A 17,713-nucleotide genomic window follows, 5' to 3' on the forward strand; every position below is an offset into this window, starting at 1 on the left:
ATGACAGTAGGAATAGCTTAATAGAAATAGAATGACAACAGGAGTAGCTTAATAGAGATAGAATGACAGTAGGAGTAGCTTAATGGAGATAGAATGGCTGTATGGGTAGCTTAATATAGATAGAATGACAGTATGAGTAGCTTAATAGAGATAGAATGACAGTATGAGTAGCTTAAAAGAGATAGAATGACAGTAGGAATAGCTTAATAGAAATAGAATGACAACAGGAGTAGCTTAATAGAGATAGAATGACAGTAGGAGTAGCTTAATAGAAATAGAATGACAACAGGAGTAGCTTAATAGAGATATAATGACAGTAGGAGTAGCTTAATAGAGATAGAATGACAACAGGAACAGGTTTATTGACACACTATGTTATGTCTAGACAGGGGATCAAGCAAAAAAACTATTCTTATCACCTTTCTCTCTGTTGCTGTCTCTTTTTCTCTCTGTTTTTTCTCTTTATCTTACACTTTCTTTCCGTCTCTATCCCTCTCTGTATCTCACAATCTCTTTTACCCGGTCTCTCTATCTCTCACTCTCTTTCCCTCTCTCTCTCACCTCTATCTCATCCCAGGTCAGGATTATGTCTGATTTGACATTTCAACAGAATTAAACCTCTTAGAATAAAACAAGAATGAAATGAAAATGACACATGTTCTTGTTCTAGAAGGTTATTTATTGCTGATGCAGACAGACTCAACGTTTTCAAACCCTCCAACATTTTAAATCCTCCCGATGTCCAGAAGCCCACGGCCATTTCATTCTAAAGCCCCCTTACATTCTGCATTCTAAAGCCCTAGCTGCCCCACTCCAGCTATCACACACTGCCTCTGAACACACCTCACTCCTCCCTGGTTCAATCCATTAGAATAACAGACACTGAAAAAGCCCATCTCCTGCTGGAGCTCTGAAGGCCCAGCTCAGCATAGTGTGTGAAGAGGGGGTTGAGGAGGAGACGGGGTCGTTTGTCACATTAGTTCTAAATTTTGGGACGCTGCCCATTGTTCTGTTACTACGGACACGACCCAGTCATTACGTTGGTTTGAAACTACGGACGCCACCCGGACATTTGTTCCAAATATTCCGTTGGCTAGCTGTCAACGTTTATCCCTTGTGCTTGCTTGTTAACCAACAACAGCTAACACAGTCAGTAGCCAACATCTGTACAGCAGCCAGAAAACCCACAAAGTACCTTAATTTGTCTTTCAGATGATTTCCTAGTGAAATTAATTGAAAAACATTCAAAACAAGCTGTTATGCTTACTTTTGCTGGGTATAGTAAAGCTGAGTAAGGTCATATTTATGGAGTGCTTTATATTACTTCATGATTAGGTGTTCTGTGTTTCCCATGTAATCCTTACCAGTGAGTGTTGTACAGAAAGTTGCTGTTTTTTATTTTAGTAACTGTATCATACATACACAGTGAGCTAGCCAGCTAAATGCAGTGGACATTGTTCAATTCCATATGCATGGTGTAAACGTAGCTAGCTAACGAGTCGGAACTATCCCACGTTGCTAAACATTTAGACCATATTTGGCAAACACTTTTGGGATGCAGGAATAATGTAAAGAAACCAAAAACCAAGGGATAGCAAGGGAAATATTCCTGACTGTGCGGTTAATCGGCTTCAACAATTCAAAGTCAAAAAGGCTTCAAATCCGTTTAACACAAACATAATGCAGATACCTCAGGACCTCTTACAAAAGGCTTAGTAGATAGTTGAAATCTTACTGATGATCTGTGGTCTGTAGATGGACTGTGTGTTGTAGATGGACTGTGTGTTGTAGATGGACTGTGTGTTGTAGATGGACTGTGTGTTGTAGATGGACTGTGTGTTGTAGATGGACTGTGTGTTGTAGATGGACTGTGTGTTGTAGATGGACTGTGTGTTGTAGATGGACTGTGTGTTGTAGAGCCCTTAGCCATAGTATATTGGCAATATATCACAACCCCCCGAGGTGCCTAATTGCTTGCTTCTATATTGCAGAGGAATGCCGGTTTATAATAAGCAGCATAGCATTCCTGCACAATATGTATTAATTTATAGCATTGCCTACATGGGACATTAAGTAGCACAACTCTTTACTTACTCTCCATTTGTTTATGTGATCCACAACCTTTTCACCAATATAATGATATATTTTCGATATGTCTACACCCTCAGAGCCAGGCGTTAGTTAGGAAGTAAATTAATCATTAGCATGTGGCCTTATGGAGCGTCTCTTCATATTAATTTGCCAGCGTGGCTCTCGTTAGGGCCTCATTATGCAGCCCTACTGTGAATGTCACCGCAGAGATGAATTAGAATACAAAGAGCAGGGTTCATGCAGCCTCATAACACACACACACACACGTGCGTGCAAAAACACACACATACAGACTCACACACACACACACACACACACTCGGACATTGAAACACACACACAAGCGCGTAAATAGCAGGGTTCACAGCCTCATAATGCAGAATGTCATCGCCGTGCTATGTCTCTAGGAAGAGGACGACAGATGTGCTTTCGTGTTATTGTCCTGCTTCCGTGTAAAGATGGTGGCCGCACAGAAAACGGACACACAGTAATATACTAATATGAGTCCGTGTGGGACTGCATCATGATTTTAGATGCAGCGTGTACATGCAATGGGATCATAAATATGGAACTAATTAAGCAGTAGGACATCGAAACACAGGAATTGTCTTCTTAATAACCCTCGTCTGGGGGCAGTTCTTTGGCCAAAGAGCAAACGGTTCAGGAACCAGCCCTAAACATGGTGTTATTCAAAGGCATTATTGCTTTTTCTACGACGGTTGCAAACATGATAATAAATGTATATTTTATTTAAAAAATCTATTTTAATGTGTAAAAAGTTTATATTACCTTTTTATGCCATACAATAATGGTGAAAATATATACTACGTTAAATTGTATTAAAAACTTGATAACAACTTCAAATCCCACACTTTATTTTCTATATAAATAAATAAAAATATATTTCTGTTTTGACATTTAATTATTTTAATGACTGGACAGTAGGGAGAAGAGGCTTGGGAGGCAGGCATGTACATGAAGACAGAAGGTCACGGTTTCCAGGAACACCTGTCATGAGCATAGACCAATACACTATTCTCCAGGAACACCTGTAATGAGCACTGACCAATACACTAGTCTCTAGGACCACCTGTAATGAGCATAGACCAATACACTATTCTCCAGGACTACCTGTCATGATCATAGACCAATACACTAGTCTCTAGGACCACCTGTAATGAGCATAGACCAATACACTATTCTCCAGGACTACCTGTCATGATCATAGACCAATACACTAGTCTCTAGGACCACCTGTAATGAGCATAGACCAATACACTATTCTCCAGGACTACCTGTCATGATCATAGACCAATACACTAGTCTCTAGGACCACCAGTCATGAGCATAGACCAATACACTAGTCTCCAGGACTACCTGATCATAGACCAATACACTAGTCTCTAGGACCACCTGTAATGAGCATAGACCAATACACTATTCTCCAGGACTACCTGTCATGATCATAGACCAATACACTAGTCTCCAGGACTACCTGATCATAGACCAATACACTAGTCTCTAGGACCACCTGTAATGAGCATAGACCAATACACTATTCTCCAGGACTACCTGTCATGATCATAGACCAATACACTATTCTCCAGGACTACCTGTCATGATCATAGACCCATACACTAGTCTAGGACCACCTGTCATGATCATAGACCATTACACTATTCTCCAGGACTACCTGTCATGAGCATAGAACAATACACTATTCTCTTGGACCACTCAGACTTTCTCTAGGAAAGCCCATCGCTCTGTTTGGAATACCATGGGCCCCTGGGAAAAGGTTGTCTTGTTGTTTGTATTGTGGGTGTTGTATTAGCCATGGCATGCAAACATATTGTGAGCTCATTGCATTTAGGCAAAGATTATAGAGCAACATAATTTGAAAAACCTCTTTTCAACGTATTTTCAACCAGACATTTTTATTTTCAAGCAGAAATACTTCTTATGAACATAATTCGAACAGCTTTTCAACATCCCATGCTCAAAGATTATATGACCATGACACACAAACCAACGTGTTGTTTGGAAAAGTCATTTGCTACTTGACAATTGGCCTACTATGCAGCATACTACTTGCATGTGAGTTCCACTTGCCGAGGGGTCAAGGTTCATGTGAAACAGCGTCCCTGAGTGAGAGGGGTCTGGGACCGGGTGGCGTGGGAGGGTTCACAGGACTAGAGTGCTATCCCGAGGGCCATGTCAATATATTAAAGCTGGATGTTTCACGTGTCAATATTGCAATTTCAGTTAACTAGACAGATTTATGTAGGGTAGATAACTAGCTATCCAACTGCAGGTCTACCATTTTAATGGAGGCAAACTATTTCTCCTCAGCTGGCTGACAGCTACAGTATCTTACCCTGGTTTCTATGGCCTTTCCCATGTATTTACCTGGCTTAGAGGAGATATCTGTGGCTCATTATTGGACAGGTACGAGAGGCAAGCGTCAATGTTTGGATTCACTTCAGCCGTTACAAACCCGATGTGACGTTAGTGATGTGAGAAAACGTCTAAAGGTTGGGTTTATTAATGGCTTGGCTGAGCTTTGGGACTGTTGATACACACTGATAAATCAACTGGATCTGTTACCGTGCATCTGCAAGTATTGTCATGAATGTCTCTGCTATCAACTAACCAGGATCCATTCTGACAATGTGTATGTTTCCAGCCTGGTGTAAGTTCTAACTGTTAAACAGATCTTATCTCCGGCGCTTTCTCTCAATGTTCCCTCTGAGCTGTTTGGAGTTGCGAGTCGAGCGGTCGAAAATCCCATAGATGGATGGACACCCCATAGGGTGGAAGCATTCTCTAAAACCTCCTGGTATTTTTCTGTATGGGCTCCGTCCTCTGTCAGCCATGTTCCTTGTGTGCTGCAGGTTCTGCGTGGCATCACACCTGACCAACTGAGCTAGTGAATCTGTTCAGGAGTCCTAAATCTGACAACCACCCTAATTAATCAGTTCAGCAGTCCTAAATCTGACAACCACCCTAATGAATCAGTTCAGCAGGCCAAAAACTGACAACCACCCTAATGAATCAGTTCAGCAGTCCTAAATCTGACAATCACCCTAATGAATCAGTTCAGCAGGCCAAAAACTGACAACCACCCTAATGAATCAGTTCAGCAGTCCTAAATCTGACAATCACCCTAATGAATCAGTTCAGCAGGCCAAAAACTGACAACCACCCTAATGAATCAGTTCAGCAGTCCTAAATCTGACAACCACCCTAAACTTCAGCCAATGGTTACCCAGCCCTCCGTTAAGAATTCCTTTGACATGACGTCTTCCACAGTGAATTGCAAAGCACTTAGGGCTAAGAAAAGAAGAGCAAAACCGATTGAGACCAACCTTCCTGTTATTCAGAGTGGCCTTGTAGAGGTGACAAATAATGGAGACTTAGGTTAGTGTGTTTTAATCGATCACACACCGACTGGCCGAGCTGAAAACACAGACACACACACACGCACACACACACAGCTGCCAGACCCCCTAATGGGTCCTGGCTGTCGTGTTAAGAGCAGCACCATGGAATGGGAATGGGTTGTTGAATGGTTCTGCTTGTGTGTGGGTTCACATGCGTGTCCAGGCTCTGTGTGAAACTAGAAAAACAACCAAGTGGCAGAACAACTAAGTCCGTTGGGCCAGATGTCTACTACCCTGTTTTTTAACTACAGGAAGTGGCACATTATTCCCCAAGTAGTGCACTAGCTGACACCAGGGCTGACAGGGGGCCGTAGGGAATGAGGCACCAGTTGGGACACACACCAGGCCTAACGATGATGGAGTTAGGACACTTTGTACTTGTCATAGTGAAATTGGACTGCCGTGTTCGCCAAGGACCGGATTGTGTGTCGTGCACACATGGTGCGTGCACACGCGCACGCGCGCACACACACACACAAACACAGGCTGACAGTGAAATTGCTGGTAATGTGTGCTATGTCTCGGCTGTTGTCATAATCCCTCACTCTGTCTCACTTAAAGGCCTCTCAGCGTCCGAGGCCATATTGCATTCCAGATATTGTCGGGAGGGGGCGTGGCTAGAGAGGAATAAATGTAATCGATATAATTTGTGTTTACATGTCAGGGTGTGGTGTAAACAGATGGACGCCACAGTATGAATTGCCAGTGATTCTCCACCGTCGTTTGTGTTTTCGCAGGCGACTGTAGCTTCGAGAGGCCGTTGGCGGCGTGTGGCTACACCCAGGGCAGAGAGGACGACCTGGACTGGGAACAGGTCAACACCAGGGAGAAGCCTTCATCTCACCCGTGGATGCCTCCAGGTTGGCGTTTGACCTTAATGTACCGCTGGGATCTTCCGAGGGAAGAGGGCTGGGTTACATGGATGAAAAAGTTGCTGTTTGTTTGCAAATCCACCACACGATACAAAACGTACTGCACGTCTTCACAAAGACAACCCTGTTGGTCCACAATACCGCCGTGTCTTGGATCAACAAGAAAGGACCTTAATCACACACTATCTGTCACCAAGGTTCCACGTTCAGTCTAACGGGCTGTGACACCGTAGGTTTCTCATGGAAAGGACTATCTGATACATCTGTAAGAAAAAAATATCCCACAGATCTTAAAGAAAGAATACCACATGTACTTCAGAGCACACCTCACGTATCTCGTAGAGGGAACTCGTTGTGCATTGCATTGTTACTGTCGATCCTGTGGTAAACACACCTTGTGTGTAGAAACGCCATGAGAGACAACACACTGAAGGAGCCAATGTATATCCAACAACAATAGATTAATATTGACCTTTGAACCACTTAACCGATATTCACATTAATAGACAGTAATGTTGGCCGTTCTTTTGAAGGCTTGATCCAGTTTTTTTTTGCGACTTTCATCTCTCCGTGTGATGTGTGATGTTGACATTGGCAATCCCTCCGTCCTCATCTCCTTGCGTGACAACAATGGGAATTGAGACAAAAGCTTTGACGACAATGATGCTGGCAGGCGGGCTGGTGGTGAATTTGATATCAAAAATACCCTCAAATCTATTTTAATTAAGCAATCCTTTTTTTCCCATCAAGCCCTCGGTCCCATCAAGTCTTCCCGCGTGTTGAAATTCATTAAATTGCTTTCCCTGTCGTTTGCTTGCATCCTGCCTCTCCCTCAACGATCTGTCTCTTTAATGTTGCATTGATCGCTCTTCATTTGATTGTGAAATGAGGAGATATCACCACCCCGCCACCACACACACACACACACACACACACAGACAGACACACACACACACGCACACACACACTCACAGCTCCAGAGGAATTAGGCTAATGGAATGGCGGAGAGCAGCGGCTGTGTTTTTTTTCCCATGTTTCTAACAAAGGTAGAGCTCCAAACTAATGGATATTGTTTTCCTCTCCGATCTGAGGCCTAATCTCAGCGCGGCCGGCTGGATGCTCCACAGATAGATTGAAGCCCAGCGCCCCCATGACTCACAGACCACTCATTAGGATGGAAGAACGCCTCTGATTTAAGCAGGCAGGGTCGGCGAGTGTGTGTCAAATAGTGTGTGGGAGGCAGATAGTGTACGTGTCCATTTGCAGTGTGTGTGTGTGTGTGTGTGTGTGTGTGTTGCTCTACTCCCCAGTTTTCCTGCCACTAGCAGAGGGAAGCGTTCACTTTTCCCCGTTTGGAACTGATTGATGTCGGAACACATGAGGATGGACCAAAGGTTACCGTGGCAATCCGGAACTTCGTCAACCTCCAAATGAACAGCCCTCCCCTTCCTCTCCACCCCCTTCCCCTCCACATTCCACCTATTCCCTACCTCCCATAACCTCCATGTTTGTTTCCTCCTATCCCCCTTCACCTCCATGTTCCACCTCCTCCCTACCCCCTTTACCTCCTTATGCCTCCTCTTCCATACATCTCTACCTCCGATAACCTCCATGTTCCACCTTGTCCCTACCTGCTTTACCTCTGTGTTCTAACTCTTCCCTACTCCCTTCACCTCCATGTTTGGCCTCCTCCCTAACCACTTCACCTCCATTTTCCACCTCTTCCATACCTCCCATTACCTACATGTTCCACCTCCTTCCTAACCCCTTCACCTCCATGTTCCACCTATTCCCTACCTCCTTTCACCATGTTCCACCTCTTGCCTTCCCTCCCTTGACCTCTATATTCCACCTCCTCTCTACCCTTTCACCTCCATATTTCACCTCCTCCCTCCCCCTTCACCTCCATGTTCCATCCACTGTCTAAATGTAACATATCTGATTGAAGTCCTACTCATCCTGGTTAAGAAGTGTTTCTGATTGTGTCTTCCACTCTGACAACACTCCAGATAACCCTGTTTTTTCCCCTCAGCATCACATCTTGAATTGTGGGTAATTAGTTCTAGCAGGTTGCCTCTTACACTGTTTCTGATTGAATAGAAGCCCTCAACACTCCACCAGTCAGAGGCCTAATCTCCCCCTGTTGACCCAAACAACACCCAGCTCAGAGCACCACAGAGCTTCCAAACCCCGCCATGCTATAGTACGAATTGCAGGAAAAGGTCCCGGAGACAGCTGGTGGATTTATTACAACTCAGCTTATCAACAACCAAACTGAAAGAACAGACAACCTCTGTGACTTACTTAGCCTTGGGCACTTTCAGCCTCCCCCTTCATACCCAACCTGGTCGCTACCTACGAGAGGCAGGTGTGGCAGGTTGGAGTTTGGCCCTCCCATCTGCCCCTAGAATGTTTCGGTATCTTCCAACGCTTCCTTGGTACACAGTCTCCTCGATCCGGACCGTTCTCCCTCTATCCCGCACTGTCCGTGGCCCTCCTGAACCTCCACTGGTACTCTGCGGAGGTTCCAGAGGGCGTTCACCAGGAAGAGGCCGTCCACATTGCCATGCTGGGCCCCTGCTCAGTGCTGCAGCGTGTCAGAATTTTTCTGCTGGGACAGGAACCACTGGGTCACTCAGACGTTGGTGTGTCCATGGCTGGTTTCAGTGGGCTTGAGCTTGTTCCTGCGGAACCGAATCCGATGCTCCACCCTGTTCCACCCCTGGGACGGGCCCCCAAGTCTGAGCTAAACAGCTTTGTCGCTCTAATGGAGCAGATTATTATTTTCCTCCCTGAAACTCCGGAGGTTTGTGGTTCCGTTTAGCTCAGTTATTAGGGATGACACAAAATCAGGGTACTGAGCTTGATCCCTACAGGGGTAATTTTTTAACTGTAACTCACTGGTGATCCTGATATCACCAGTGAGTTACAAGGCTATTGATGTACTGAGGACAATGGGTTCAGAACAGATATCCCTTAACGCAGACACTGAGGACAGTGGGTCCAGAACAGATATCCCTTAACGCAGACACTGAGGACAGTGGGTTCAGAATAGATATCCCTTAACGCAGACACTGAGGACAGTGGGTTCAGAACAGATATCCCTTAACGCAGACACTGAGGACAGTGGGTTCAGAACAGATATCCCTTAACGCAGACACTGAGGACAGTGGGTCCAGAACAGATATCCCTTAACGCAGACGTTGAGGACAGTGGGTCCAGAACAGATATCCCTTAACGCAGACACTGAGGACAGTGGGTTCAGAACAGATATCCCTTAACGCAGACACTGAGGACAGTGGGTCCAGAACAGATATCCCTTAACGCAGACACTGAGGACAGTGGGTTCAGAATAGATATCCCTTAACGCAGACACTGAGGACAGTGGGTCCAGAACAGATATCCCTTAACGCAGACACTGAGGACAGTGGGTTCAGAATAGATATCCCTTAACGCAGACACTGAGGACAGTGGGTTCAGAACAGATATCCCTTAACGCAGACACTGAGGACAGTGGGTTCAGAACAGATATCCCTTAACGCAGACACTGAGGACAGTGGGTCCAGAACAGATATCCCTAACGCAGACACTGAGGACAGTGGGTCCAGAACAGATATCCCTTAACGCAGACACTGAGGACAGTGGTTTCAGAACAGATATCCCTTAACGCAGACACTGAGGACAGTGGGTCCAGAACAGATATCCCTTAACGCAGACACTGAGGACAGTGGGTTCAGAATAGATATCCCTTAACGCAGACACTGAGGACAGTGGGTTCAGAACAGATATCCCTTAACGCAGACACTGAGGACAGTGGGTTCAGAACAGATATCCCTAACACAGACACTGAGGACAGTGGGTTCAGAACAGATATCCCTAACACAAACAATGAGGACAGTGGGTTCAGAACAGATATCCCTTAACAAAGACACTGAGGACAGTAGATTCAGAACAGATATCCCTAACACAGACACTGAGGACAGTGGGTTCAGAACAGATATCCCTAACACAAACAATGAGGACAGTGGGTTCAGAACAGATATCCCTTAACAAAGACACTGAGGACAGTAGATTCAGAACAGATATCCCTAACACAGACACTGAGGACAGTGGGTTCAGAACAGATATCCCTTTATGCAGACACTGAGGACAATGGGTTCAGAACAGATATCCCTTAACGCAGACACTGAGGACAGTGGGTTCAGAACAGATATCCCTTAACGCAGACACTGAGGACAGTGGGTTCAGAACAGATATCCCTTAACACAGACACTGAGGAGAGTGGGTTCAGAACAGATATCCCTAACACAGACACTGAGGACAGTGGGTTCAGAACAGATTTCCCTTTACGCAGACACTTAGGACAGTGGGTTCAGAACAGATATCCCTTAACGCAAACACTGAGGACAGTGGATTCAGAACAGATATCCCTAACACAGACACTGAGGACAGTGGGTTCAGAACAGATAACCCTTAACGCAGACACTGAGGACAGTGGGTTCAGAACATAAATCCCTAACAACAGACATTGAGGACAGTGGATTCAGAACAGATATCCCTAACACAGACTGTCCAGATAATATCAAGTTATTTGTTGAGTCTTTTGCAAAAATCCCACATTTAAAACTCAGAAAAGCGATAGCCATCTGGCCCATAGAACGGATGATTTATTTCTGCTAGTTTGTAAATCCAGGTATTTCCAACATGCTTCATCACCAACCTAGACATGCTGTATTTTCAGTATAATGAGGGAATGAGTGCACACTTATTTGCCCAAATTAGATGTTTCTAAGCAAGGAGAACATAGGAAATAAACTAGTGATAATGTTTCTAATGAGTGTAATGTCTTTGGTCCTGGAGGAGTGGCTCCGCATCCACATCAGAGATGTAATCACCAATACATCAAATCAATCATCCAACTTGAGAAAGAAGAAATGGATATATTCATACCCCAACAGACACTCGCACCAGCATATGCAGACACACACACACACACACACACACACTCACAAGCTGACAGTTCTCTAGTTCTCTGCTCATTGATTAAAAATCTATTCAACTAAGTTCCAGACAGCAGACAGACTGTGGGAGTGAGGCTGGAACATCAAAGCGGTTTAAAGCGCTGGACTTGTTTTAGACTGAAGATGAAATCATTGGAGCTGATCGACATTATTTGAATTAGTATTTGCGGTTTTATCTTGAGTTTCAGAGAGTCTTTTACTCAACCTTAAAAGTTAGATCTCATGGAACTTGTCCTCAAAGATTGGAACCTGCCTCAATGATTTTGGCACGCTCACATCCTACCGTTAGATCTGATTTTTGAAACTTAAAAATCAAAATGTATCTGATCTGCATTTAAACATCTCTATACGCTGTACATTAAAACACAGTTGATAAGAAACATTAATAACACAATACTTTTGGCTCCATCCCACCCATTAAAAAGTGCCTTAGTTTGAAGGCCCAGCCTTCAAAGGACCAGATCTGGCTGTACAGAGGATGAGTCCATTCATTCCTTCCCAGGATTCAGTGCAACCAAGTCAAGCCTGGCACCGTGCCATCTCACCACACCATGTCGATGAAAGACAACAGAAACAGAAAGGAGACAGGTCTGGATTAGCATCGAAGGAAACATGTGAATGATTGCTGCGGTCCCATGAAAGACCAGAAAGGCTGGAAACCCAAACCTGAAACCTTGCATGTGTCCCTCCTCAGGCTAATTGCTACGTCTGGATAGAGAACATCTGGATTATCCCTAAATTTTATCTAAGTCAAATTGTGGTGGACAGGGAGACATTGTGGGGGACAGGGAGACATTGTGGTGGAGAGGGAGACATTGTGGTGGACAGGGAGACATTGTGGGGGACAGGGAGACATTGTGGTGGACACAGAGTCATTGTGGGGGACAGGGAGTCATTGTGGTGGACAGGGAGACATTGTGGTGGACAGGGAGTCACTGTGGGGGACAGGGAGACATTGTGGGGGACAGGGAGTCATTGTGGGGGACAGGGAGTCATTGTGGTGGACAGGGTGTCATTGTGGTGGACAGGGAGTCATTGTGGGGGACAGGGAGACATTGTGGGGGACAGGGAGACATTGTGGGGGACAGGGAGTCATTGTGGGGGACAGGGAGACATTGTGGGGGACAGGGAGACATTGTGGGGGACAGGGAGTCATTGTGGTGGACAGGGAGTCATTGTGGGGGACAGGGAGACATTGTGGGGGACAGGGAGACATTGTGGGGGACAGGGAGTCCTGGTGGAGGACACAACTAGAATGAACATCAGGTTTTTCATCGAATACACTAAAATAATAATTATTTAGATAACTATTGTTTTTTAAAGGAGGTCTAGGAGGTGTGAGGGAGCCAGCCAGCTCTGTAATAACTGGCCAGATCACCAGTCCAAATGTTTACAAAAAAGTGGACACAGCTACCCCCCCCCCTCTGTCCCTCTGTCTCCCTCTGCCTCTCTCTCTCCCTCTGTCTCCCTCTGCCTCTCTCTCTCCCTCTGTCTCCCTCTGCCTCTCTCTCTCCCTCTGCCTCCCTCTGCCTCTCTCCCTCTGTCTCCCTCTGCCTCTCTCCCTCTGTCTCCCTCTGCCTCTCTCTCTCCCTCTGTCTCCCTCTGCCTCTCTCTCTCCCTCTGTCTCCCTCTGCCTCTCTCTCTCCCTCTGTCTCCCTCTGCCTCTCTCTCTCCCTCTGTCTCCCTTGGTTCCTCTGCCTCTACCATATGATTTTCAGTGTATCACGGCTCCTTTTCCCTCCCACTCTGACCCTTGTGGAGGGAAGGGAGATGGAGGAGACAGGGGGAGGGGGACTGGAGGAAGAGATGAAGGCGGAGACAGGGGGAGGGGGACAGGAGGAAGAGATGAAGGCGGAGACAGGGGGAGGGGGACTGGAGGAAGAGATGAAGGAGGACACAGGGAGAGGAAGATGAGGGAGAGGAGGAGAGCAATTGTGTTGTCTGATTATGTTAAACACGAGCAACTGCCTCACCATCCCAGTTGGCTCCCTGATCCCCACCTGGTTCTCTGATTTAGGCCCAGGCCTAATGGGGCTATGTAGGGAAAATGTTGCACTTATCATACTTTTTATTAAACATATTTAATGGTCTCACTTTAAACAACATTTTGTGGTGCTGTTCCTCTGTCACTCTACATGTGTGTTTATAACCCCAATTCCAAAAAAAGTTGGGACGCTGCGTAAAATGCAAATAAAACCAGAATGCAATAATGTGCAAATCATGTATCCCTGTATTTAATGGAAAATAATACAATAGTACAGTAGTGCAAAGAAACTGAGAAATGCTATTGTCTTTGGAAATGTCCGTGCCCATTTTGAATTTGATGCCAGCAACACTTGGGACAAGTTGGGACAGGGGCATGTTTACCACTGTGTTGCATCACCTTTTCTTTTAACTCTGTGAGTTTTGGGGAACTGAGGAGACCAACTGCTGGAGTTTTGAAAGTAAAATGTTTTCGCATTTTGATATAGGATTACAGCTGCTCAACAGTTCAGGGTTTCCTTTGCTGTATTTGTCATTTCATAATGCACCAAATGTTTTCAATAGGGGACAGTTCTGGATTGCAGGCAGGCCAGTTTAGCACCCAGAATCTTTTACTACAGAGCCATGCTGTTGTAATACGTGCATAATGTGGTTTGGCATTGTCCTGCTGAATTAAGTAAGACCTTCCCTGAAAAAGATGTTGTCTGGATGGGAGGACATCCAGACAACATCTACTTGTATATATTGTTCAGCATTAATGGTGCCTTCACTGATGTGCAAGTCACCCTTGCCAATGTGCACTAATGCACCCCCATACCATCATGGATGCTGGGTTTTGAATTGTGTGCTAATATCCAGCCTGATGGTCCCTCTCCTCTTTAGCCCAGAGGACATGGCGTCCATGATTCCCGAAAATAATCTCAAATGTTGATTCGTCAGAACACAGGACAGTTTTTCACTTTGCTAAAGTCAGGCCCAAAGAAGGCGTCAGCATTTCTGGATCTTGTTTATATATGCTTTCTTCTTTGCATTGTGGACTTTTAACTTGCATTTGTGGATGCTGCAACATACTGTGTTCACAGTGGTCTTCGGAAGTGTTCCTGAGCCCATGCAGTGATTTCCACAACTCGTGTCTGTTTTTAATGCAGTACAGCCTGAGGGCCCAGAGATCACAGCCATCCAATATTAGTTTTCGGCCTTGTCCCTTGTGTACAGAGATTTATTTTAATGATGTTATGCACCATAGTTGATTAGATCCCCAAACTCTTTTAAATTTTATGTTTAGAAACGTTATTCTTAAATTGTTGCACTATTTGCCCGCACAGTCTTTCACAGAGTGGTGAACCCCTCCGAATCTATATATTGGAAAGACTCTTCCTCTCTGGGATGCCCTTTTTATACCCAATCATGTTACTGACCTGTTGCCAATTGACCTAATTAATTGTGTGATATTCCACCAGGTTTAGTTTTTTAGTATTCCAGTCTTTTGGTGCCTCTGTCCCAGCTTTTTTTTAAACATGTTGCTGGCATCATATTCAAAGTATGTATGTATTTTTCAAGAAACAGAAACATTTCTCAGTTTCAACATGTGATATGTTGTTTTTGTACTATTTTCTATTGAAAATATATTTCTGTAGGATTTCAGTTATTTGCCCATCATTGCATTCTGCTTTTCTTACATTTTTCTTACAATTTTCATAGCATCCCAACTTTTTTGAAAATGGGGTTGTATACTGTAGGTAGATATTTGAGTCCCCAAAACACCCATTCCCTGTGTAGCATTCTAGCAATTGAGTGCGAGGTTGTCTCTTGCTTACAGAGATGGCATGGTGACCGAAAGGTAGCTAGTTCAAATAGTGAGATTGTAACCTACTTTCGAAGGAATTTGTTTGGCTATCAGGCAAAAGCATCATGACTAGTTGTGGTTTTGCTATTTTAAAACATAATATTTTGAAATGTTATATTAGGAGACTTTACTTATTCATAATCATGGTTCTGATTGGTTCTAGATGGTTATGATTGGTTCTGCTTGTTCTGGTTGGTTCTGGATGGTTGCGCTTGGTTCTACTTGATTATGGATGGTTGTGATTGGTTCTGGTTTGTTGTGATTGGATCTGGATGGTTCTAGGTTGGGGGTCATTGACGTCAACATTGTTTTCTGTAGCATTTATTTGTTCACTCTTGATTTCCCCAGCATGTAGAATCTAGTATCTAGGCTAAGGTTTACTGTTTACTAAGCAGTTAAACAAAATACTCTTGATGTAGGACATAGACCAGAGACATTAAACCCATTGAGCCCATAATCAGGTGTTGCTAAATCAGTTCTGTGTCTTGTTGACTCTCGGAGAGAGGTGTGAGGTGGACTGGAGACTAGGAGCAGTGGAGGAGGAGTGAGGAGAGAGGTGTGAGGTGGACTGGAGACTAGGAGCAGTGGAGGAGGAGTGAGGAGAGAGGTGTGAGGTGGACTGGAGACTAGGAGCAGTGGAGGTGGAGTGAGGAGAGAGATGTGAGGTGGACTGGAGACTAGGAGCAGTGGAGGAGGAGTGAGGAGAGAGATGTGAGGTGGACTGGAGACTAGGAGCAGTGGAGGAGGAATGAGGAGAGAGGTGTGAGGTGGACTGGAGACTAGGAGCAGTGGAGGAGGAGTGAGGAGAGAGGTGTGAGGTGGACTGGAGACTAGGAGCAGTGGAGGTGGAGTGAGGAGAGAGATGTGAGGTGGACTGGAGACTAGGAGCAGTGGAGGAGGAATGAGGAGAGAGATGTGAGGTGGACTGGAGACTAGGAGCAGTGGAGGAGGAGTGAGGAGAGAGGTAGAACATGTCTGGTAGAGGGCAGGAGCTGACTGACTGAAGGACATCAGAAATTAAATCACAATATATATCAACGCACCGGCTTCACACCAAGTTGGGGATGCCTCAAATATAATTAGCTTATTTTAGCTTTTTTGTGTGTGTGTCTGTTTGTGTGTGTGTGTTTGGGTGTTGCATGCCTGTGTTGACAGACTGAATGAAGGTCAAGAGGTTAAGGAGAAACACCATTATATGATTAAGGAGCAAAAAACAGAGGGCGAATTACCTTGCCTCGATCAATTAACAAATGAATTCTCTCGACCAGCCTGTCAGCGACAACACACTACTGTTTCCAATCTGTCACCTTTCTATGATAAGTTAAAGGACATATTTTGTGCCCAGTCTGTCCTGTCACAGTGGGATTCAAGGTATTTCCATTTCCAAGTCAACAGTCTTTATTGTTATTATACGCTTCATGTCTAGAGAATAAATTAGCATATTTCAATTTGGTATACTATGCACTGAGAACAATTATAGTTAATGATAGCGAGTAAAGTCAAACAAATTCTTCCCTCTCTCTCTGTCTCTTTGTCCCTCTGTCACGCTATAGAACTCTCTCCTTTTCTTTCTTTCCTTGTCTTTCTCTCATGCTTTCCTTCCATCTTTATTTCTTTGTCATGCTCTTTCTCTCCTTCCCTCCCATGGTTATTTGAGTAACATGCCTCTTGTGGTCTGAGTGATAAGTGGTAAATTGCTATGGTGATAGTAATATTAATGTTCATGAATCCCAAATGGATGCCTATTCCCAATGTTGTGCACCACAAGACCCATAGGACAGTGTAAGGACTGGGCTGCCTTTTGGGGTATATGCACCCCATTCTCCCCACATTCATGATATCCAATTGTACCCATGACCCTGTCTCATTGCAGTATCTCCCAGTAGGCTCAGGTGAATTGAAAAGCTGTGCATGTCTTCCTTCCAGGCATCGATGGCAAAGCGTTGTGCTTTTTTTAAACATGGCAGGTCAAACCAGTCAGATTGATTCAATCTCGCTTACTTTGCAGGCGCCTGACCTGGCGGAAGGAGTCGCTAGTGCACAATAAAGTAAATCCCCGCTCAAACCTGATGTAGAGTGTCAGCCATTGAGTCCTGAATGATGAATGTCCTGTTATTGTTCATAGAAATGCTTTGTGTCAGAGAATAACTGAAAAATCAACATCATGTTTGATTAGGTCTTCTTAGAGATATAAAATACGCAGAAAGATACCCTGTGATCCTTTTCCAGCGCCCCAATATGTGTTTGCACACAGACATTTTCTCTGCTATATTTAAAACTCATATATGTATGATATCAAATATACAAAGTCCACACCCATTTTTAATAAACCCTTGTCAACATTCACACAAAAAGACCACCAAAACATTATTTCAATCGGCCTTGAGTTTATTATATCCCACATAATGCTGCAACCATATGTATTCAGGGTTATTTTATTCAGCCCTTTTCATTTTAGTCT

The 17,713-nt window shown here is 44.6% G+C and overlaps 1 protein-coding gene across 10 annotated transcripts in view; it reads left to right on the top strand.

Moving 5' to 3' along the window:
* Positions 1-17,713, top strand: part of LOC105010317 (protein tyrosine phosphatase receptor type M) — a 254,489-nt gene that overhangs the window by 43,961 nt on the left and 192,815 nt on the right. For all 10 annotated transcript variants that reach the window (XM_029119022.2, XM_029119023.2, XM_029119024.2 and 7 more), the window contains exon 2: positions 6,268-6,390. In XM_029119022.2, coding sequence (XP_028974855.2) covers positions 6,268-6,390 — 123 coding nt within the window. The remainder of the gene's footprint in view (positions 1-6,267; positions 6,391-17,713) is intronic.

This window comes from Esox lucius, chromosome 3, assembly GCF_011004845.1.
Source record: "Esox lucius isolate fEsoLuc1 chromosome 3, fEsoLuc1.pri, whole genome shotgun sequence".
NCBI classification, from domain to species: Eukaryota; Metazoa; Chordata; class Actinopteri; order Esociformes; family Esocidae; genus Esox; species Esox lucius.